The sequence below is a fragment of the Eschrichtius robustus genome, chromosome 15 (genome assembly GCF_028021215.1).
Source record: "Eschrichtius robustus isolate mEscRob2 chromosome 15, mEscRob2.pri, whole genome shotgun sequence".
Classification (NCBI taxonomy): domain Eukaryota; kingdom Metazoa; phylum Chordata; class Mammalia; order Artiodactyla; family Eschrichtiidae; genus Eschrichtius; species Eschrichtius robustus.
In genome coordinates this window covers 36,002,460-36,027,199 of record NC_090838.1, presented here as the reverse complement: position 1 = coordinate 36,027,199, position 24,740 = coordinate 36,002,460, and the positions used below count along the sequence as shown (strand labels likewise).

The 24,740-nt window shown below is 37.1% G+C and overlaps 1 protein-coding gene across 4 annotated transcripts in view; it reads left to right on the top strand.

Moving 5' to 3' along the window:
- THADA (THADA armadillo repeat containing) overlaps positions 1 to 24,740 on the top strand; it is a 319,471-nt gene that overhangs the window by 83,867 nt on the left and 210,864 nt on the right. For all 4 annotated transcript variants that reach the window (XM_068564210.1, XM_068564209.1, XM_068564211.1 and 1 more), the window contains exons 25-26: positions 2,208 to 2,330; positions 13,994 to 14,085. In XM_068564210.1, coding sequence (XP_068420311.1) covers positions 2,208 to 2,330; positions 13,994 to 14,085 — 215 coding nt within the window. The remainder of the gene's footprint in view (positions 1 to 2,207; positions 2,331 to 13,993; positions 14,086 to 24,740) is intronic.

The window sequence follows — 24,740 nt, the reverse complement described above, 5'->3', positions numbered from 1 at the left end:
TTTTTATTGAATTATAACAAACATACAAAGATGTGTACAAATAATATGTTTGCCTCCACAAAGTGAACACATTTCTATAACCAGCAAGAAACAGAACATTTTAGCACCTGAAAGCCCACTCATACTCCCTTCTAATCTCACCTTTTCCCCAAATGTAACCACTAGCTTAGTTTTAACACCATAGCTTTACCTGTTTTTTTAAAATTTCACATGAATGTAACCATACATTATATACTCTTTTGATATGATTTCTTTTGATGAACATTAAGTTTACAATATCCATCCATGTTGTGAATTATTCATTTTCATTGCTATGTAATAGTATACAATTTATTTATCCATTCTTCTGTCGATGAACATTTGGATGGTTTTAAATTTGGGGTTATTAAGAACAGTACTTTTAAGAACATTCTTTGACAAGCCTAATGGTGAACAAATATGTACATTTCTTTTGAGTAGATACTTAGGAGTGGTTATTGAGTATGTGTATGTTGAGCTTTAATAGATACTACCATTTCTCAAAGTAGTTGTCCGTACCTTATTTTGATAGCCAGGTGGTACTGGACTGATAAAATAAACTTGGGCATCTTCTCTTAACAGTTTAAATAAGATTGGGATTATCTATTATTTGAATATTTGGTAGAATTCATCCATAAAATCATGTGGGTCTTTGTGTGTGTGTGTGTGTGTGTGTGTGTGTGATTTTGGTGGGTTTGGTGTCTTGCTTTCTTTTTGGTCTGTGGGATTTTTAACTATTGATTTTCTTTATATAATGGTAATATCTATATAGCTTTTCCATTTCTCCTTGAATTTGTTTTGATTAGTTCTGTTTTCTAGGAAATTGTTCATTTTGCCTTAATTTTTCTAATTGACTAGGGTAGAAATATTTTTGTTTTATTCTCTGATGTACCTTTAGTCATGTTCTCTTTGGTATTCATGTTATTGCATATTTTCTTCTCTCTCTTCTTGGTTAGTCTCATCAGAGGTTTGTTTCTATTTCAAAGAATCACCTTTTGGTTTTGTTAATGCTCATAGTTATGTCATTGATGTTTTAAAATTTTCTACTCTTTTAAATTTTATTTCTCTATTTTGAGTTTATTGTTCTTTTTTTTTTTTTTTTTTTAATTTTTGGCTGTGTTGGGTCTTCGTTTCTGTGCGAGGGCCTTCTCCAGTTGTGGCAAGCGGGGGCCACTCCTCATCGCGGCGCGCGGGCCTCTCACTATCGCGGCCTCTCTTGCTGCGGAGCACAGGCTCCAGACGCGCAGGCTCAGTAATTGTGGCTCACGGGCCTAGTTGCTCCGCGGCATGTGGGATCCTCCCAGACCAGGGCTCGAACCCGTGTCCCCTGCATTGGCAGGCAGACTCTCAACCACTGCGCCACCAGGGAAGCCCCTATTGTTCTTTTTCTGTCATCTTAATTGGACGTTTTTTCCAATTCATTTTTTTTATTAAAGTAGAGTTGATTTACAGTGTTGTGTTAATTTCTGCTCTACAGCAGTGATTCAGTTATACATATATATACATTCTTTTTTATTTTCTTTTCTATTATGGTTTATCACAGGATATTGAATATAGTCCCCTGTGCTATACAGTAGGACCTTGTTTTTATCCATTTGGTATATAATGGTTTGCCTTTTTTTTTAATAGACGCCATTTAAGGTGTACATTTCTTTTATGTTCCACTTAAATGCATCGCACAAGCGTCAGTGTGTAGCATCTTCGTTATTGTTCAGCTGTAAATATTAAAAAATTTTTTCTTTGACCAGTGTTTTAAAATGTGTCAGTTTTAAAAGTATGCAAAGAAACTGATGCCTAACTTAATTCCACTATGATCAGAGCATAATCTGTAAGAAATTAATTTTTTGGTATTTGTTGAGGCTTTATGGCTAGGTTTGAGGTCATTTTAAAAAATAAATGTTTCATGTGTGCTTGGAAAGACTGTATTGTCTCTATTTGCTAGGTGCAGGATTCTACATAGGTCCATTGGATCAAACTTTTGTACTGCATTGTTCAAATCTTGCTTACTTAAGAAAATTGATTTATCAATCATTAGGCATGTTTTATTATGATCTATTTTATTTGTGAATTATCCATTTCTTCTTATAATTTGGTAATTTTTTTGTTTGGAGGCTATGCTACTGGATATGTACAGATTTGGAATTACCACAGTCTTCAACCTACAACTGATTTTGAACTTTTTATTCTAGGTTCATGCTTTAAATATCCTTAGAGCCTTGTTCAGAGATACACGTCTGGGAGAAATTATTATCCCTTACGTTGCTGATGGAGCTAAGGCTGCAATTCTGGGCTTTACATCACCAGTCTGGGCAGTAAGTGCATTTGCTATTTATTTTCATTGACTTAATTATACCTCTGAGTAGGTTTTAATAAACTAACCTTTCACTAGATGATAAAAAATATGTACTGCATTTTATTAAGGAGTTACTCCAAGGGATAAATTCTTGGATCAAGCTACATTTTGACCCTTGGTATTTTATGGTTACATTCTGTCTCCTTTGTTGGCTTATTAGCCATAACTCTTTGTTTTCTTATTTTAGTATTTGCTTTAGAGTTTATAGTATATATCTTTAACATCACAGTCTGCCCTCAAGTAATATTTTACCATCTTAAAGTATAAGAACCTAGCAATATGTACTCCCATTTCTCTCCTCCCAATCTTTGTGCTTTTATTATACATTTTACTTTTATGTATATTGTAAACCCACACTACATTGTTATTATTTTTGTTTAAACTGTCAATTATCTTTATTTAAAAACTGACCATTTTAACTGTTTTAAAGTATACAATTCAGTGGCATTAAAAACATTCACAGTGTTGTGCAGTCATCACCACTCTCCATTTTCAGAACTTTTTCATCTTCCCAAACAGAAACTGTACCCCTTAATAGTAACTCCCCACATCCCCCTTCCCCCAGCCCCTGGTAACCTCTCTTCTTCTTTTTGTCTCTATGAATTTGCCTATTCTAGGTACCTCATATAAGTGGAATCATATAATATTTGTCCTTTCATGTCTGGATTGTTTCATTTAGCATAGTGTTTTCAGGGTTCATCCATGTTGTAGCATGTATCATAATTTCATTCCTTTTTAAGGCTGAATGAAATTCCGTCGTATGGATATATGACATTTTGTTTATTCTTTCATCTGTTGATGGACACTTAAGCTGTTTCTTTTTGGCTAGGGTGAATAATGCTGCAGTGAACATTGGTGTACAAGCATCTGTTTGAGTCCCTGCTTTCAATTCATTTGTGTATATCATATAGTAATTCTGTATTTAATTTTTTGAGGAACTGTCAAACTGTGTTCCACAGTGGCAGCACCATTTTATACTCCCATTAGAGTTCCATTTTCTTCACATCCTCGCCAGCACTTGTTATTTTCTATTTTTTTGGTAACAGCCATCCTAACAGGTGTGAAGTGGTATCTCGTTTGATGTTTTGATCGCACTTGATGTTGAGCTGGAAGCAGAATGACTCTGAGTATCTGAATGTGTCTGTTGTGGGCTCTGGGTATCAGTGTGTTGAGCGAATGCTGGAAATATACTCTATCAAAAGGTGAAAAAAACAGATGCAAAACATGAAAATGGGGGAGGTTAAATGCTGAGTCACTTTTTTTGTTTTCTTTTTTTTTTTGCAATATGATTACCGTCCAGAAACTTTCTGATTCAGAACTCTAAGATTGTGGGCAATACCCAGTACAGTTTTCAGATTAAAGAAAGTAAACTTCCACTTTTTTTTTAATAATTCCTGGGAGAAACACCATGATTTTATTGTTTTTCCTACATCACTGTGCCTTCTAGAATAAAGGAGACTAACCTATGGTTTGTAGGCACTTGACTGTAGCGTTAAAAAAAAAAAAAAGACTGGCAAAGGGAGAGGAGAAAAGAAGGTAGACCTTAATATATTACCTGCAGAATGGAGAATTTACTAGAAAGGCAGGCTTTCCAATTAGTGAGCTGCACAAACCAATTCATAACTCTCTGATGAGCCTCTAATTGAGAGTCAGTATATTGCAGTGTAGCCCAAGGCACAGACTCCCAATGTAAAGAGGAATCCTCAAGATTGCCAACTGTTGCCGGGAAAGTCGTACATCTTCCTGTAAGAAAGATAAATGTCTGAAATTCTGTCTAGGAGCATTGCCTAACTACTCCTGAGGACATGGTGTTTACCTTTTGCATTTACAGGAAAACGAAGCAATACCTGTATACTGTCAGGAGAGGTAGATAGGAATGTGGCTTGACCATCAGGAAGAGTAGAGATCATAAAGCTGATTGCCAGAAATGTCAGTATTGTTTTCTTTAAGCCATTCATTCCAGGTGAACAGAGAAATGTTCTCTATGAAAGGGCTTTCAAGAGAGTGAAACCTGGTGACTTTTCCAACTTTAGGAAAACTGAAAGTATCAGAAATGAATGGATCTTTTTTTAAAAGTCTTTTTTGGAGACCTTTTAAACAGTAACACATGGGCACTGCAGAAAGTCTGAAAATATAAGCGTAAAAGGAAAAGGAAAAGTCACCGGTTTAACTACCATACAGATATAATAATCTTTAGCATTCGAATGTGTTTTCTTTCTCTTTTTTCTATGTGGCTTTTATGTGTGTGTAGTACTCATATGCACACATAATCTATAAAAGCCTGCACAAATATATATAAGTGCTTATGTATAGTTTTATCTGGGGGGAATCTTCCCTTTTAACACGTGTTTTAAAGGAATCTTCTTTGTTTCTATTCAGTTTGTTTGCTTTACCAGAGAAAATAAACATCACAGCTATAATGATCCATACTCTGACTTAAATATATCAATTGTTCTGTTTCCTTCCTTATAAAAACCTAATCTAAGATACGCCAGAACCATGGCAACATACTCAATGAATGTGAAGAAGTCTTCATTTTACAAAACAATTAACCGTAGCATTCTGTGTGAAGTTGTTTAAAGAGTGGTTTTTCCTGACTGTGTGTGAAATATGGTTTGATTTACAGAAATCTGATTTGTACACATCTTCTCAGGAATATATCTTGTACCTAAAGGTGACTCCATCTGTACTTTTGGCTTAATTGTTTTTCCTGGTAAGTTAGAGGGAAAAAAAAAGTAAAATAAGCTTAATTTTAATTTTGCAGTGAAGGAACATTTTCCAGGAAGCATTCATGTGTATATTAATTGTTTGTACAGAGTCCTCAATCTTTGTATTGAGACCACACAAATCTCTCAATCTTTGCCACCTATTAGGCATTTTTAAAAGCCAGGGGAAATGTATTGTTGTAAATATATATAAGACATTAGGCATACCTACTGGTTACAAACAATATTAAACACTAGAAATACAAGGATAAGTAAGACGTAATCATAATAGTGACTGTCTTATTGACTATTTTCCATGTGCTTGGTATCATTTACATTGATTATCTCAGTTCATGCTTAGAGCAATCCTGCTAGGTAGATTCTGTTATTAGAATCCCCATTTTACAGATAAAGAGAGGGGAGAGGAGAAATAACTTTGTCCAAGGGCGTACAAGTATTTTTTGTGTGATTCTAGAATCTGTGCTATTATCGGGGAAGGTTTTGGGTATTATAGGAATACGGCGAAGGTGTATCTTACTTACCTTTTAGGGTTTTGACCCTGTCCTTAGAAAACAGAGCTGGAGATATAGCCTGGGTGCTAAGGTTTTATTGAATGGTACAAACCTACAGCAGCAGGAATGAAGGGAAAAGGGAAGTGAGGCAAGAAAAGAGAAGAGACATTATCAAGCAGGCGTTGTAGTTTAACTTGCAGGAAAACTGAGCTGCTTGTCTGGTCATGTGGTGTATCTTCTATCTTCTAGCCAGGCCATGTGAAACTACCGACTCTGGGAACAGTCCCACCTTCTCTCTCTTATTGGTCAAAATTCACCCCTTAGGGCATTAATACAACTTGCGCAGGTGTTGACACAACCCTTGGGCAGCTGCTAGAGAAGCCAGATCCCATGCCCTGTGATGTAGCATCTCATCTGAGTCTGGAAATGGCGGGATGAGCCACAGTCACCATTGGTGTCTGGGGTTTGACATTTGGCTTCCACTGCTGTTGAAAAACCCTGCATGAGAGAGTTTCACAGTAGGGGGATGATGGGCTTTGACTGATGTGGTGAAAAGTGGAGGCTCGATTGTGAGGTGGCAGGAGGGAAGGCGGAAGACCAATCAGGAAGCTATTGTAATAGTTCTGCCAAGTGATGATAGTGGCTCAGAATAGAGAAATATTAGTAAAGATGGTGACAAGTGATAATCTTCAACATATATTTTAGAGATGAAGCTAGTTTAGTTAAAAATTAGGTAACAAACAGTGATTTGTAGATACATATATCTATGGAAACAGAATTTTCTGGGCAAGTTTTGAAAACTGAGACATTTCTGGGCATTTCCTTTTTTATGTTCAACTACCTGATCTTCTTTCCCTGCATCCTCATTGCAGGGTAGGTAACTCATCTTTCCAGCTTGCCCAGAAGCTCCATTGAGTATGCCACCTTAGGGTCCTTCTCAGACCCACACCAGGTTTATATTTCTATCTGGTACATCTTACTTTGCTTCCCTCAGGCCAGCTCTGGTTTACAGTATGCAATGGGTTTGAGGAAGAAAAAGAGCCTTTCAAATCTTCCCATTAGTGCTGCCATGTGCACTCTATTCCTCTTTCGGCACCGTTGACAGGCCCACTGGTGGTTGTGAGGTTGCCACAAGGGTGCCAGGCTGAGGGCTGTGCGGTGCTGAAACTCAGCCATGCTCTGCTTATTACACTGCATGCCTTTGCGTGGAGCTTTATTCACTCACAGGAAGAGTACTTTTTCCTTAATTCACCTGTAGGTGGTGCGTGGGCTACTAGAAGCTCCGTCTCTTCTTTTCTCATGGGATAAGTGTCTTGCTACTTTGGAGGAAAGTTACCCTGAATTCCAGACAGGGCTGGCCCTCCCCTTAATCATAGAACCAGAAATCATAGTACAGTTTTCCTGGATTGCAGATGAGGGACTTGTGACCTGAAGTTTTAAGTGTCTTTTTCAAGGTCCATGGCTAAGAGGTGATGGAAGGCAAATTAGAATCGAAATCCCATTTAATTTTTTCAGAAAGTATTTCTTTCTACTATAAACTGGCACTATGTACACTAGACAAAATATTTCATAATATTATATGCAGATCCCATCTTCAAGGATGTGACTGTCCATAAAGGGTGAAGGTATATGGTGTGTACCACACCACACCACAATAATTGTACCACATAGTGATTGCACATGATAGGTTCTCCATTCATATTTTTTAAATATTTGTTAAGGCAGCATTTATGTTATATAAGAAAAGACATAAATGTATAAGCAAAGTATGTAGTATACATAAGTAGACATATACATATATACACACATACACACACACACTGCTTTGTGAAACCTAATTTTCATTTACCTAACTCTTCTGTATCTTACAGAAATCTGTTTGGAAACTCTTTTGTACCACAAAGGAAAGAAAAAGCATATGTAATCAGCTAATAGAAGGGGAAAACTTTGGCAGCAGTTGTCAGTTTGTAGCTGAATACCAAGTCTCTATCAACTGTATGTTGGGGGCTTGATGGGGAAGGTAGTAAGAGAAGAGGTTTTCTGGTGTTTTCCTTGTGATAAGGATTGATTATAGTTGGAGTTATTTGGCAGCCATTCTGTTCTCTCCATTTCTAACTTTATTACTACTTGCTCTTTTCTATTGTTACTTTCCTTTTTACTTGCACTCTCCTTGGTCCTTCCTTCCTAATAAACAGGACTGTTTTCATTGCCATTACTACTATGAGTTTTTCAAAATATACTAGCACTGTATATGAACTTTTTCATTACCCACGTTAAGATTTAACATCAGTGAATCACGTTAGTATTTACTATCCATGTTTTAGGAGTTGATAATGTAGTTTGTCAGTTAGTCACAACCTTTTTCTCAATTGTACTTCTACTTAGTTCCCCTCCTCATTAGCTTTATAGTGAACAGGGACAGAAAATATGGATGAAATATTAGAAAATAAAAAGGGGTAACTGAAACAGATGTCCTTGAACTATTAATACTGTCACACAGAAACAAGGACACTCTTCTAGCTTAAGTAACAAGTAGTCTTCATGATAGTTATTTTGCTCTACATTTACAGTAACTTTTAAAAATGTTATGCTGTATAACTTCTACACTTTTAAAACAGAGTATATATATTTCAACATATGGAAATCAATTAATTTAATAACCCGTACAAATAGACTAAAGAACCAAAAACCACATGATCATTTAAGCAGAGGCAAAAAAACAGTTGACACAATCTGACACCATTTCATGTTAAAAACACTCAATAAACTAGAAATGGAAGGGAACTTTCTCAATCTGATGAAGGGTGTTAATGAAAAATCCATAGCTAACAATGTACTTAATGGTAAAAGACTGAAAGCTTTTCCCCTAAGATCAGGAACAGGACAAGGATATCCACACTTGTCACATCTATTCAACATTGTACTGGAGGTTTTAGGTAGGGCAGTTAGGCAAGAATAAGAAATAATATCAGCCAGATTGGAAAGAAAGATGCAAAACTATTTCTGTTTTTCTTTTTTTTTTTTTTTCCACACACACACACTGTATTTTATTTTTACCAGAGATAAATAGACTGACACCAAGCATTGTACATGGATGACCACAACAAAAGCAACAATGATTGCAATTACCAAACATGAAACACACTCATACTATGTCATAATATTGACATTCAGTCCAGTAATCCTCCACTGTAACAGCTCCTTTACTTTGCAGTGAAAATTGATTTGTATATTCTTTGCCTCTGAGTCCTTGTTGGATTTTTTTTTTTTTAATTCAGACAGAAAGTCACAAAAATTATACTCATCCTCATCAGTTCACTCAGTCCCATGTAATTTTTTTTTATCTTGATCTTTTGTTAGCACTTTTATGAGTTCATCAGTTTTTCATTAGAGTTCTGAAAATTCAGTTCTGCTTATTCATTCAGTTCAGCAGTACAGTCAGTTACCAGAAACCTGTACTTGTCAGAGTCTTTTCCATGAATTTCTTAAAGATGAAACCCTTTTATAGGAACATATTCGCAATAGCATCAGAGTACACACAGAACTGTCTGTAAATATTTCTGTTTTTCAATTGCAGTTACATATAGAAAATCCTAAGGCGTTCACCCACACACACACACACGCACACGCACGCACAAATTAGGGCTAATAAACAAGTTCAGCAAGGTTGCAGGACACAAGATCAATGTACAAAAATCAGTTGTATTTCTATACACTACCAATGAATAATCAAAAAATGAAATTAAGAAAACATTTCCATTTATAATAGAATCAAAAAGAATAAAATATTTAAGAATAAATGTAACAAAAGAAGTTTAAGATTTGTGCAATGAAACTTAGAAACCATTGCTGAAAGAAATTAAAGAAGGCCTAAATAAGTGGGAAGCTATTCCATATTCATGGACTGGAAGACAGTATTCTTTTTTTTTTTTTTTTTTAATATTTCTTTTTTTTTTTTTTTTTTAAACTGAATTGCAGAGCATGAATTCGATTTTTTTTTTTTTTTTTTATAGCTACTTTATTTATTTTTTTGGCTGTGTTGGGTCTTCGGTTCGTGCGAGGGCTTTCTCTAGTTGCGGCAAGCGGGGGCCACTCTTCATCGCGGTGCGGGGACCGCTCTTCATCGCGGTGCGCGGGCCTCTCACCATCGCGGCCCCTCCCGCTGCGGGGCACAGGCTCCAGACGCGCAGGCTCAGCAGTTGTGGCTCACGGGCCCAGCTGCTCCGCGACATGTGGGATCCTCCCAGACCAGGGCTCGAACCCGTGTCCCCTGCATTAGCAGGCAGATTCTCAACCACTGCGCCACCAGGGAAGCCCCGGAAGACAGTATTCTTAAGATGGCAATACTCCCCAATCTACAGATTCACTATAATCTCTGTTAAAATTCCGTTTTGACATTTTTGCAGAAATTGACCAGTTTATTCTAAAATTGAGAGAGAATGCAAGAGACTCAGAATAGCCAGAACAATCTTGAAAAAGAACAGAATTGGAAGACTCACATATCCAAATTTCAAGACTTACACAAAGCAACAGTAATCAAGACAGTGTGGTAATGCCTTAAGGATAGACTTATATAAATCAATGGAACAGAATTAAGAGTCCAGAAATAAAACCTAACTTTTAATAAAAAAGGTGCCAAAACAATTCAGTGGGGGAAAGAATAGTCTGTTCAACAAATGGTTCTGGGACAACTGAATATCCACATGCAAAAGAATGCTTTTGCTTCTTATCTTATACTATATTTAGAAATTAACTCAAAATGGATCAAAGTCCTAAATGTAAGAGCCAAAATGATAAAACCTTTAGAAGAAAACATAAGTATAAATCTTTGTGACCTTGGATTAGGTAATGGCTTCTTAGATATGACACCTAAAGCACAAGCAACAAAAGAAAAATGGTAGATTAGATTGATCAAAATTTAAAATGTCTGTGTTTCAAAGCATACCACTAAGAAAATGAAAAGACATCTGACAGAATGGGAGAAATTATTTGCAAATCATATATCTGATAATTGTATATTTGACTGGTATCCAGGATATATAAAAAACTCTTACAAATCAATGATAAAAAGAACCCAATTTAAAAATGGACAATGAATTTGAATATATTTCTCCAAAAGAAAGATACACAGGTGGCCAGTAAGTACATGAAAAGATGCTTAACATCATTCATTATCAGGAAAACACAAATCAAAACCACAATGATATAACCATTTCATACCCAGTGGGATAGCTATAATTTAAAAGGTGGACCATTACAATTACTGGGGAGGATTTGGAGAACTGGTGAAAATGGAACTCTCGTACACTGCTGGTAAGGATGTAAATGGTACCGCCACTTTGGCAGTTTCTCAAAAGGTTAGCATAGAGTTACCATGTGACCCAGCAGATTCACTTCTTGGTATATACCCAAGAAAAGTGAAAACATGTTTACACAAAAACTTGTATGGGGCTTCCCTGGTGGCGCAGTGGTTGAGAATCTGCCTGCCAACGCAGGGGACACGGGTTCGAGCCCTGGTCTGGGAAGATCCCACATGCCGCGGAGCAACTGGGCCCGTGAGCCACAATTACTGAGCCTGCGCGTCTGGAGCCTGTGCTCGGCAGCAAGACAGGCTGCGATAGTGAGAGGCCCGCACACTGCGATGAAGAGTGGCCCCCGCTTGCAGCAACTAGAGAAAGCCCTCGCACAGAAACGAAGACCCAACACACCCAAAAATAAATAAATAAATAAATAAAAATTAAAAAAAAAAAACACTTGTATGTGAGTGTTCATAGCACCATTATCCATAATAGCCAAAAAGTGGAAACAACCCAGTGTTCATCAAATGATGAGTAGATTTTTTTAATGTGGTATATCCATTCAATGGAATATTATTCAGCCATAAAAAGGAATGGCATACTGATACATGCTACAACATGGGTGAACCTTGAGAATGAAAGCCAAATGGAAGAAGCCAGACATAAAAGGCTGCATGTCACATGATCTCATGAATATGAAACATCCAGAATAGGCAAATCCCTAGAGACAGGAAGTAGATTAGTACTTGCCTAGTGAGGGAGAATAGGAAATTACTGTTAATGTGTATAGGGTTTCATTTTGGAGTCATGAAAATATTCTGGAATTAGGTAGTGGTGATAGTTTCCTACTTTGTGAACATAGTAAAAACCACTGAATAGTACCTTTAAGATGGCGAATTTTATGGTATGTGAATTATATCTCAATAACAGGAAAATTAATTTTTAGAAATGTCTTAAAAGTTTATCATTTGGTCACCTTTGGAGGTTGCTATGACATGAACTCATTCTGCACACTGGTAAATTTATGGAAATAATTCTGTACTAACTGATAACAGAATGACCAAATAGCTCATGAAGGAAAGCTTTTTTTTTTAATGGTAGTTTTTCTGAAAATTGTAACTAATTAATGGTAGAATATCACTAATTTGCTATACCTACTGGAATAAGTAATGATAATCACTGGCTACTAATGAGGGAACTTGATGAATGGATCAGGCTGGTAATCTGTTTGATCCATCTTAACATTACTAAAAGACATTATGTGTCTCCTGCCTTCAGCCTATCAAATCAAACAAGGGAGTTTTCTTTCTTGGTTGGGGTGGGGGATGGGTGCCCATTCACTTTGTAAAACAGTCCTCTACAGTTTTGATAAGGTATGCCTCAGCAGGCATCCTCTTTCATCTCCAGACACTCCTCTGTTTTAAGTTTACTGCTTCTGGCAGTCTTTGTCAGAAAGTTTGGTTTAGGGCAAGATGGAGTTTGTCTTTTGATTTTTCTTTTCTTTTTATGTTTTTGTATGATTCTTGAGAGGCGATAGGGTCCTGGATGACGTTACCAAGTCATCTTGAACCTAAGGAGTCTTTGGGAACCAAGTCAATGGCCTAGGTGAGAGATAATCAAGACCTGAGCTAGGACAGAGGTGATGTTGATAGAGTAACAGGACAGAGTGATGTGTTTAGGGATATTAGGCAAGGCACACAGTAGGGACTTCATTAATGTTTGTTAACTGTTGAATGGACATAAGTGAGTTTGTCCAATTTTAGGGTTTTATTGCAATTATGGTATGAATTGTGCCAGTGTATCTGTGGTCCATTTCAAGAGTTACCACACATAAATTGAGTCAGTCATGTGCTTCTAGAGGAGAGGTTGCAAACTAGTGGCTGATAGGTCAAATCTGGCCCACAGCTGTGTTTTATTTGGCTTCCACAATAGTTTTTTTTTTTTCCTTTAATTTGTTGCCAACTTTTCAAAATAGATTTCACATAAAAGTTGGGGTTTCTGGCTTCTCTTGAAAAAGCAGAAGATCTGGCAACACTGGGCTTACATTCCCATCAAGGCAGCAACTTCAGCTGAAGCTGAATAGTGACTGCATTAGACCCAATCCTCTGCTGCCTCTGTCACTCACTGCCCTTATGGGCGTTTGAGTTGTGATCCTTACTGCAGTAGTTTCAGGAAGCTATCTTCTAAATCCTACATTGTTACTTTTAACTACCTTTTTTCTTATATTGCTATTTAACACACCATATGACTCCTATCTAATTAGAATATAAGCTCTGTGTTAGCAGTAAGTGTGTGTGTTTTATTTCTGGACATTCTCCATGGGGTTGGTATAGGGCCTTACACACTATAGGGAAGTCAGTATATATTTATACATCTCTACTCTGATTTGGCAAGGTAATTGAGGAAGCCCAATATCCCATGGCTTTCAAGACATTTTTATGATGTAGGAAAGCGTCTTGACACATTGGTTTGGAAATAGATCTGCTTTATTATTACCATTTGAAGAAATGATTCATGTTTATAGTTTTTTCTTCTTATTTCTGTGAACCAGTTGCCTCAGATAATCTTAGGGTTAAAATTACTTTGTTAGGTTACTGCAGTTGTGTGGTTAATAACATTTTGTATATGATATTAAATATTTTCTTGGCGATATTAATAATGTGGATCCTTTGAGTTAGGTCTGATAAGTATTTTCTCATAGGTAAATGATTACAGAAAATAAAAGGGAAGAGCTGAGCTCTTTCTTGGGATATTCATCATCAGAAATGATGTGGGAAAATGAATTTATTGTTTCTTTTTAAGTGTTATTTAATGATACAAGTACAAAGAGATAATGAAAACAGTTGCTGGTAATATTAGAAGTATAGGAAAAAGCTGTGTTGTGTGCATGTGGTTGGATTGTAGAGCTCAGTTTAAGAGGAAGTCATTGAGGTAATTACTATAAAGTTATTGAAAATTGTCTTCCTTTATGGACATAAACCACATCTTCTTTAGCCCCACACTAGGCAATCGGGTAATGATTTTGAATGTCTAGTTTGAACATTGTAAATGTTGGTTTCACACCATGAATATTTCTTAACCTTTATTGTGTATCTATTTTTACATTAGGTGAGAAATTCATCCACACTTCTCTTCAGTACATTGATCACAAGAATATTTGGAGTTAAAAGGGGAAAGGATGAACTTTCCAAAAAAAATAGGTAAGCTTCATCTAACGCTAACTTTACTTTTTTACAAAATATTGTCCTGGCCAAAAATAATTTTTGGAATTTTGCTTACTTTTATAGATTCATCTAGAGCATAAAACTGTAAAAATACTATGGTAAATTAACCTATGCTGCCAAATTCTAAGCCCTTGGGCAAAAATATCTACTGTTTAATAAGTGGACCTTTCAAAGCAGCAAAAATATATATATCAGAGTAGCAAGGGCTGAAATGTAGAGCTTGTTTCTCAGTGCAACAGCTAAAGTTCGTTTTTTTGTTTTGTTTTGTTTTTGATTTACATCTTCTTCACGTATTCCTGAAATGTCCTATATTTGCTTTTTCTTGATGTGTCATCACTTACTAGCTTGTGCAATATCTTTGCTTTTATAGTAACTGGAAGTTTAAATGTTTATAGTACACTCATCGGGACATGTCCCAGATTACTTTTACATTAACCTCTAACCAAGGGGAGCAGTTACGGATGTTGGTCACACAGAATAAACAATGCTTTTTACTTTTAGGTCTTCGGTGTTATGTTTACTCTCCAAGACATTTTCCTCTTAAGGTTTTTTTTAACATCTGGGAAAAAAACTTACTGAAATATTTTGATTATGAGTAATTTTTAGATACAATGCACAAGTTCTGTTTGTTTTTTAAAGAAGAGAAGCTTTGAATAGCTGTTTCTTTAGCACTTAGGAGGGTTTAGTGTTAGTCTAGTGGCTTGCAGTTGTTAACACTAGATGTCACTGTCGCTGCATGCTTAATCATTTCTTAACTTCATTTACTATATCTGATTTGGCCCAGTGGTCTTTCTCTTGATGCTCTAGAGATAAATCAGGCCCTATTCCTCTCCTGCCTAAAAAAGTTGATGATCACACTTTTTTTTTTTTTTTAATAAATTTATTTATTTATTTATTTTTGGCTGTGTTGGGTCTTCGTTTCTGTGTGAGGGCTTTCTCCAGTTCCGGCCAGCGGGGGCCACTCTTCATCGCGGTGCGTGGGCCTCTCACTATAGCGGCCTCTCCCATTGCGGAGCACAGGCTCCAGACGCGCAGGCTCAGTAGTTGTGGCTCACGGGCCTAGCTGCTCTGCGGCATGTGGGATCTTCCCAGACCAGGGCTCGAACCCATGTCACCTGCATTGGCAGGCAGATTCTCAACCACTGCGCCACCAGGGAAGCCCCTGATGATCACACTTTTAAGTCAGGTTTTAAGCTCTTGTTTATTAAAATATATTTTCTTGTGATGGAACTAAGTCTTAGGAATGAGAAAATATCATGAAATAATTTTATGATGCACTGTTGGTAAATCTAATGAAATCTACTGGTAGTTCTGAATTGTTATTTAAATTGCTATTTATCACCCTATAAAATTCAATAAATATTTAAATGGAAAGCAGTTGGCTGTAAGTGTGAATTCCTTGAGTATACTAAGGAAATACTAGAGAGTTTTTTTTTTAGCTGAGTTGTATTTCTAATAATGGTAACATTATTCCTTTGAAAGGCTGATTGTAAGTTTTACTATTTAGCTGGTTCCTAAATAAATTCTTCCTGTCACTAGTTTGAAATCACTAATATTTGTTTCTTTTTAGCTTTGCTTATTTTGTTAATAATTCAATAAAGTGCTGAGGTTTAAAACAGTTTGGTCATATTATAAGGCCATGATAAATAGTGTATAAATAAAATATGAGGTTATCAAACAAGTGAAATTAATGTTTAAAACTGAACTCGCAAATGAAGAAATGCTTTTTTTCCCTTTTACTTTTTATGAAGTGAGTGATTCTTGGATGTGTATACAAATTTTACTTTATACAGGAGAAAATGATCAGATTCATTTTATGTAGGTTGCATCTGAAGGAGGGTGGAGGAATGGCACAATGAAACCACACTGTTGCAATCTCTTTGCCACAGCTTGCTGATGTGAACCTCCATTATAAATTCATTCCTCTTAAATAGGAAAGGTTACAAAATATATAACTTTCCTAGAAAGAGGGAAATAGAATATTCATATAATTGTCTTGAATAAAGCTGAAAAGTGAAATGAAGGTATTCAAAAGTTAATTATTTTTAATGTGATAAGCATTTTTGGTAAGAGTTTTTATTTCAATAACCTGAAGGTTAGTATATATCATTATATATACAAGGCTTCTGTTCTTTGTTTAACCCTTAAAGAGTATATTTCTCGGCAGCACCCACTAGATTTGCTCTGCAAAACCTTTAGTGTCTTAAACTTGCCATTATTTGTAATGATTCTTCTAGCTGTAGTTTGTTTAATCATGTCACTTTTGGGTGAAATGTTTATATACCTGTCCGCTACAATATTAACTCCCCGTGGGCAGCGCCTTTTGCTTCTATTCTGTGTATGTATCATGGACACTGTAAGAATGCTAGTAATAATGATGTCTTATTGGTTGGTTACTCAACCATTGAATAACTAAACTCAGCCAATGAGACCTCATAGGCCAGTGAAGTCTACTTTCACAGCCACAGATTGTTCTGCGCACAGTCTTGCAAATGTGCGCTCTTGATCAGAAGGGAACTGGACAGAAAAAGAACATCTGCCTTTCCCATCTAGTGGAAAAATAGTCTATCCTGGAGTAAACAGACTTGGTTTCTAAGCATTTTGCTACCACTGGAGATGACCTTAATAGACTCCCTTACCCGCTTTGCACTTCAATTTCTCCATCTATAGACCAGGAATAATAAGATCTGTGTTCTGTACTCATAGGGCTGTAGGGAGAATAAAACAAACTAGTAACAGTTGATTTTCTTTTAAAATATTGGAAGTCCTATGCAATTAGAGATGTAGTTTGCTTTTTCTCTGTTACCACTTCTATTATTGTACTCATCTCATTGTCTTACAGTTCCCCTGTGCTTTTGGAGTACAGGGTCAGTATCTTATCCTTATTTTTGTATGCCTGGTGCCTAGCATAATGTCTGGCATGTAATGGCCAGAAATACTTGCATACTGAATAAGCAAATTTTGTTACTAGATGAGAGATGAGAAATCTGGTTTCTACTCCTGGCTTTGTTGCCATAGACCCGCCATAACCAACTGAAACAAGTTAGTTAACCTCTCTGGGCCTTGGTTTTCTCCTCTAAGATAAGAGATTTGGACTATCCTTGAAGTCTCTTTATTTCTGTCAAATACTAAGCTGGGCTTTACGTAATTGTTACTAGAATTATGAGTTTGGTAAACTGCTATGTTCCCAGTGCCTAGAACAGTACCTGCTTGGTAGTAGGGACAAGAAGTTCCCGTTTCATGTATAAAGAAAGGAGCAGAGGTTCTGCCTCTTTCCCATTTATAAGTATATAGAGTATGCTTGAAATGATTGGACTCTAGAGCTCACTAGCCTTGTTCTAGATGTGTCTTTTGGATTATGAAGAATGAGAAAACATGTTTCACTTGTTTGTTTTAAATAATGGTATTACATTTAAATTTTCTAAAGCTCCTTTCCTTTCTATTTATTACCCCCGGACTGGCTTGGCCCGACAGAATGAGTAATTGATCCTTTGTATTGATAGAATCAGAAGCTACTCAGCTCTGTGATGTGGGGAGTGTGCTGGGCATTCCAAAATAGCCTCCATCTGCACTGTGAGTGGGCTCTTCTTGGTAGTTCCTCATTCCTTACAGGGCAGGAGCTAAACCAGTGTGATCTTTAACTCTAGGTCTTTCTCTTTAGCCCCTTTTTGTATTAATCTTCAACTGTTCTATTCCCAGGTAAAGAACAAATATCAATATACATGTAGTAGTCTGAAAAGCTTTATTTTAGACTTTGCCAAAGCTTCATACAGGTGCTCAGTGTACAGAGTGTTCTATAGCTCTTGTTCTCTCTTCATTTTAAATCAGTCGGCCAATAAGAATTCGTAAGCATTTGTCATGAACTCAATATTGACACGGTGGAGGAGTCCATGAGAAATATAAAAGGTGGACCTTGTTCAAGGAGCTTACGTTTCAGCTAGGGAAACGAGAATTGTCATCTGTTGTGAAGCAGATACAAATAGAGGACAACATACAGTAATTAGCTGCACAATGTGGTCTGAATAATGGCTGCGTTAGAAATTCACTAGTGGGAGAGTTGAGTGGAGCACTTGGGGGGACTGTGTTTCTTATAAAGCTTTGGGGATGAGTAGATTTGGGGTACGTGGAAACAGGTAGGTTGAAAAAGAGGAACAAAAGAATAATAATCTTGTTTTCAGTGTTAAGTACAATCTCAATTCTGTCTTGTTAGAGAGAGCTCATATTCAAATTAATAGCTTAGGATGATTTAATACAGTTTAAGAGGAAAATGTTTGTAAAAGGATCACCAGGTCCAAGTAAAATTATTTCTAATGACTATGTTAGGAGATGTTAAATTGTATTTGTTTTATTTTCCAGGGTACAAATAACAGAGAATTGCTTTAGTTATTTCCCTTAACGTCTTAGTGGTGTGAGTCTGGAAGGATCCTCTGAGGGACATCTAGTCTAGTCTAGCCCCTGCTTAGAGACAGATTTTGAAGCAGTTTCCAGACAGATTGGCTTCTCTCCTGTTCTTCATGTTTTCTAGGAAAAGAGATTCCACAAGTTTTTGTGGTTACCCACTCCATTGTTTAGGAAAGAATTGGATTCTCAAAACTAAAATTGGGAGCTGTAGGACAACTAGGTTTTTAAATTTTAGAGAATGTAATTATTAGAATTCAGAATAGCTTATTTGCTTTGAACTACATAGTAGTTTGTAGCAAGTGCCTATTTGGCCAAACTGAAGATCAGAATTTTCTTTTGACTGTGGCCAGGATAACCTTAACATCCTCAGACCCAATGGGTTCTCGTCTTCTCCATTTAACAAGCATTTATATTGCATTTTCACTCTGGGCCCTCTGCTGGGCACTGGGATCCAAAGATGAATCAGACATACTCTTGGCCCTAGGGAAACGGACAGTCTAATGAAGAATATGGCAGTTACCTGCGGCGCTAGAGTCTCTGTTCCACTCGTGTAAAAGGAATGGAGAAGTTGTGAAGGGAGATGGCATATCCTTAGCGCCTATTTGCGTGCTTGGCATGTGCCAAATTCTTTATAAGTGTCTATTTTAGCCTTCATCACAGTCCTGCAGAGTGGATAGAGTCATTCTAATTTCACACAGGAATAAACTAGGGTTGGTGAGATTGAGTTATTTGCCCGAGGTCATTCAGCTAGAAAGTGGTAGAACTAGAACCCAAATCCAGCTACATCTGCAGAGCACATGCGGATTTACCCACCAGCACACACAGCCCCTTATGAGCAGTGAGTCACTTTTGAGAGTGTGGCTTTAGATTTTACATCCTGAGACTGTGGGAAATGAGGCACTTCACCAGAGTCTCAGTGTGGAGCCAGGACTCTCACATGTTCCATGTGGCAAGTTGATTTTAAGACCTTTTTATTACCCCCAATAGGATATCAGTGTGGCCAGTAAGCCATTTATTTACCTCTATAAAACTCTGGTATTTGATGATAGTTTGGTGCTATGGGGAGAGGATTTGGGGGTTTTGTGATAATCTTTGTCTATTGTATGATGTCTTCTAGGCTTAACCTAATGTTTTTCCAAATCTCTGCTTATAATTTTCATTCATATATTTAATAATGATTATAATAATAACCATTATTATATTAGTTTTTATATTTGAGAGGACATAAGTAGCCATCCAGTCCCATTCTCATTTTGCAGATGTGAAAATTGAGGTGCTCAAGGTCACACAGCTAGTGCTGGAAATAATGGTTACTTTTAGCTTACAGTAAGCTCAACTAGAACATTTAAAAATTTTAGCTGATTATTTATAAATGGAGTTTCTATTAGCAACAATAATACTAGTTTGGATTCAAATAATTTGAAATTAAGCTAAGAGCCCCAGTGTTTTGATACGGTCTGGAGGTATCGTTCATGCGTCTTCCACAGTTGTTTACAGAACATTCGATCTGGTTCTTTAGGCAGAGTAGGTAAATGTGTATTCTTGGAGACTGAGAAGTTAAGTACAAGTCTTGTGTAACCCTTGTTGAGAAGTTCTTAAAATCAGAATTAAGTCTATTCTGACACTTTGGCCTACTGGAGAGTTTCATGTTTCAAGTTTTTGTTCATTCTTAGGTTCATGGATCACAGGTAGGAAAACCACAAATAAAAATTTTAACCAAAAAGAAGCTCTTAAAAAGAAATATGTTCATGAACTTGAAGTGGGAATTAGTCATTGTGTTCTTAAATATTGACTCTTGCGGGGACGAAGTAATCTTTGTTCCTAAGTACTGCTTCAGGCCATTGCCTTCTTTAATAACTAAGGCATTGTTGCTTTAGTTTGAGCATGTTCTATGGAATTTTGGCAATGCGTGCATCCTCTTTCTGCATCTCAGTAAAAGCATGAGTAAATATTTTTTCTTAGCTTTGGTATTTTTGTAGCTTACATTTTATATGAACCAGACTAATATAATGTAATACCAGGATTACATAATTTAGGACGTCAGGATTTCTTCCAGGACTCTGAGATAAAGTCTTCATTTATCAGGGGTTTTACAAGCAGTATTTGTTGCTCATTCAATACCTGTAGAGAAATACCACAGAGCTCTTTTCCAAATGAGAAAATGGAGTCAAAGAGGTTAAAACCAGAGGGAACAGTTTCTTTAGAACTTGGATAGTATTTCTTCTTTATTCAGAACTTGGTCCTTATAGCTATTGATTTTAGTAATGGATAGTTTAGAAATTCCAGGAATTTTGAACTATTCTTGTTACACACCAAACTTTTAATAAAATACAATCAATAAAATTTTTTCATTGAATATTTACTATGTGCCTTGCCACTCTAATATGCACAAAAGTAGTTTATGACATGGTCTTGGATTTCAAGGATTTTATCAGTTACTGAGAGAGAAGACCAACATGTGAGCTAGCTTAGGAAAAATGAGTATCAAACTCTGATATTGTCAAGGGATGAGGGGGTCAGAGGAGGATGAGGTCGGGCTTCGTGCAGGAGTCAGGCTTAATCTGGATTTGAAAAAATGGGTAGGATTTGAATGGGTAAAGACGAGGATGTTGCATATAAGGTTATATAGGCATGAACAAAGATATCGAGGTTGGAACACATGTTGTATATGTCTGAGAAAGTTAGAAGATAAACCAGACCAGGACTGAAAGCACATGATGGAAATATTCATCCGTTCATTCATTTAGTCATTTATTCCTAGAGCCAAGGATTCACTGACCATCTATTCTGTGTAAGCACTGAACCATGTTCTGGGGCTATATCAATGAGTAAAACAAATAAGCCAAGGAGACTGGTTTGAATTTTACACAACATTATGAATCATTTATAAGTTTTAGTATTGGAGTATTCCATGATAAAGGCATTGTTTTAGGAATCAGTTGAGAAGTGATTGCATTCTGTGTCCCCCGCTGGTAGTATTGGAGAATATGATGCAAGACCCTGGAATAAAGTTACTTAGGAATAACTGATACTCTCTGTAGATTATTAAAGCTCGGTTCCAGCTTGGTATGGTTTTTTTTCAGCATTTATTCTTTTTGTTACTTCTAAATTGAGTGGTGGCTATATTAGAGGGGAATATGCCTTATGTTTTAAGGATTACTAGCTTCCTTAAGATATTAAAAAGATATTTAGTGAAAAGTAAATTATAAAGTCAAGTAAGTTTTGGAAATGCTGGATTAAATAAAAATTTCTTTATGACAGGACTTCTCAGAACATTTAATACACTACAGTGGTTTTTGTGTCTCTTCAAGAGTGGGATATAACATGCAGTATTTCCCCAAGTTAAAGAACTTGTATCTGGGGAATTTATATCTGGGGAAGTCCACCAGATATAAATTTAAAATGGTATCCTGGCATATAGTAGGTGGTAAATAAATATGAATCAATGAAAATTTCATAATTTTAGACCTTTTAAAATCTTATATTTAAAGTGCCTCTTTGGGGACTTCCCTGGTGGCACAGTGGTTGAGAATCTGCCTGCCAATGCAGGGGGACACACGTTCAAGCCCTGGTCCAGGAAGATCCCACATGCCTTAGAGCAACTAAGCCCGTGCACCACAACTACTGAGCCTGCGCTCTAGAGCCCGCGAGCCACAACTACTGAGCCCGCGCATCACAACTACTGAAGCCCACACGCCTAGAGCCCATGCTCCGCAACAAGAGAAGCTACCTCAATGAAAAGCCTGCGCACCACAACAAAGAGTAGCCCCCGCTCGCCACAACTGGAGAAAGCCCATGTGCAGCAACGAAGACCCAACGCGGACAAAGATAAATAAATAAATTTATTAAAAAAATTTAAAATACATAAATAAAGTGCCTCTTTGGGAGAATGAACTTTATATCCTAAATCAGTTTCTTCTACCATTTTGTCAGAAGAAGATAACGTCCATTTTCCCAAAGCCTTGATCATTGATAATGGGGGAAATAGGGCCTACACCCTGGTTGATGAACTGATCAGCAAGGTCAGTACCAAGCCCATCAGGGTGTGATGTATGTATGTGTGTGTGTGTGTGTGTGTGTGTGTTGGAAAGGCAGGTAGGGAGAGGGGAACAGAACAGTAGCCAGCTCTGAAATATAATAGGTAAGGCCTTAGGATCTACTAGGACGGCTGAGTTCTGTACCTTTGGTCTGTATGTCTTGCTAGCAGCATACCCTGTTGTTGTCCTTCATCTCCCAAATAACAGCTTCATTTGTTAATATTTAAACAGAGGCTTGAAATAATTCAGACTTGAAGCAGTTAGAATGCTTTTGGCTGCAAGTAGCAGAAAACCCAAATCAAAATTTAAACAATAAGGAAAAGTTATTATCTCACATATAACCAAGAAGTTTTAAGGGGGATTGATTCGTTCCAGGTTGATGACGTCATCAGAGACCCAGGTTCTTTCAGTTTTTTGCTGTGCCATCCTGGATGTGAAGGCATTGGCCTCAGGCAAGCGTCCTTCATGGTTTCAAGATGGCCACAGTTCCAGCCATCACATCTAGATGTAGTAGATGCAATATTCAGTGGCCTTGTGGCATCCCTATTTCTTTTTAAGAATGACAGCACCACCTCTTGTATGTGTTCCCATGCTGTCAACTCCACACTCTACAGACTTTCCTTAACATCTTTTTGGCAGAGTTAACATCTTAGTATGCCCCAGCTTATCCCTGACAAGGGAAATGGATCCACCATAATTAGCTTAGACTAATTAGGATTCTCCAGTTGGATCTGGGGTTGGTGTCAGCCCTCCCTGAAGCATATGACTACTCAGAGAAGGGTGAATACCCAACCAAAGTCAAATACTGTTAAAGGAAGGATGGGATGAGGGAATGGATTTTTGTTAGGTGACTAATGATGTCTGCTGCTACATTCTTCTAGGCTATCTCAAAAGCTGTGAAAATGTTAGGAAGATAAATAATAATATATGGAGTATTTTAGCCTAATAGGAAAGTGTATTTTTTTCCTTTATTTGTGCAATTCCTCCATATAATTTTTAAAAGATATGACGTAGTAAAAGTGTCTGGATATGTGGTTCTGTATAATTCGCTTCTGAAGGCAAGCCTTCATTATAAAATTCTCGCTCAGGAACAAAGTTTTGTCTTCACACATGAAAAAAGTTTTGTAGAGCTTTAAAATAGAGATGCTGAATAAAATACAATGACTTTCTAAGTCAGAAAATGCTGCTCTGCAATATGAAATATCTCCCTGATTCATAGCTAATCTCTAACAAGCTAACAGAATGTTAACTCTGTTTTTTATTATAAACTCTAATTCACTTTGGAATTTGACCAATGTATATTACAACATTGATTTTGTTATTGTAGGGCCAAATGGTGTGAAGTCAAATGATCTTTCTAAGTTTATTGGAATTGGTACTTAATTATTTTAATTTATTAACCCAAAATCCCTATTCTATTTAAATTGAGCATAGTATTTTAATGTTGGGGCCTCTGAATTCAAATTAGGCCAACTGTCTTGAACAATCTCTCTTTCTCTATCTGCCAGGTTTTTTTCTTTTCTGTCTTTCCAAACTGTTAGCGTTTTATTCTGTACAAACTGCCTTTATAGAAGTGGAACAAGAGTCTGTCTAGGTCAGAGCAGACCAGCCCGGCTCAGCAGAAGATGGGGTCAGACTGGCTACATTTGACAAGGATCAATAAGTCTGATCCAGGTGCTAAATCTTGGAGGTCTAGAATTTTCTTTTTTTTTATAAATTTATTTATTTATTTATTTATTTATTTTTGGCTGTGTTGGGTCTTCGTTTCTGTGCGAGGGCTTTCTCTAGTTGCGGCGAGCGGGGGCCACTCTTCATCGCGGTGCGCGGGCCTCTCACTGTTGCGGCCTCTCTTGTTGCGGAGCACAGGCTCCAGACGCGCAGGCTCAGTAGTTGTGGCTCACGGGCCCAGTTGCTCCGCGGCATGTGGGATCTTCCCAGACCAGGGCTTGAACCCGTGTCCCCTGCATTGGCAGGCAGACTCTCAACCACTGCGCCACCAGGGAAGCCCTAGAATTTTCTACTCTATAAACACATTCCTAGAGCCATCCATTGCTCCTAATACATCTTTGTCTTTCTTCTCTTCATCTCTGTGATGACTCTTGTGAACAACTGATTTAGATACATATAAATGGTCAGTTACACACTTCCTCCCTTTAATTCACTTGATCCCCATTTTCACGCCCTACAATCCAA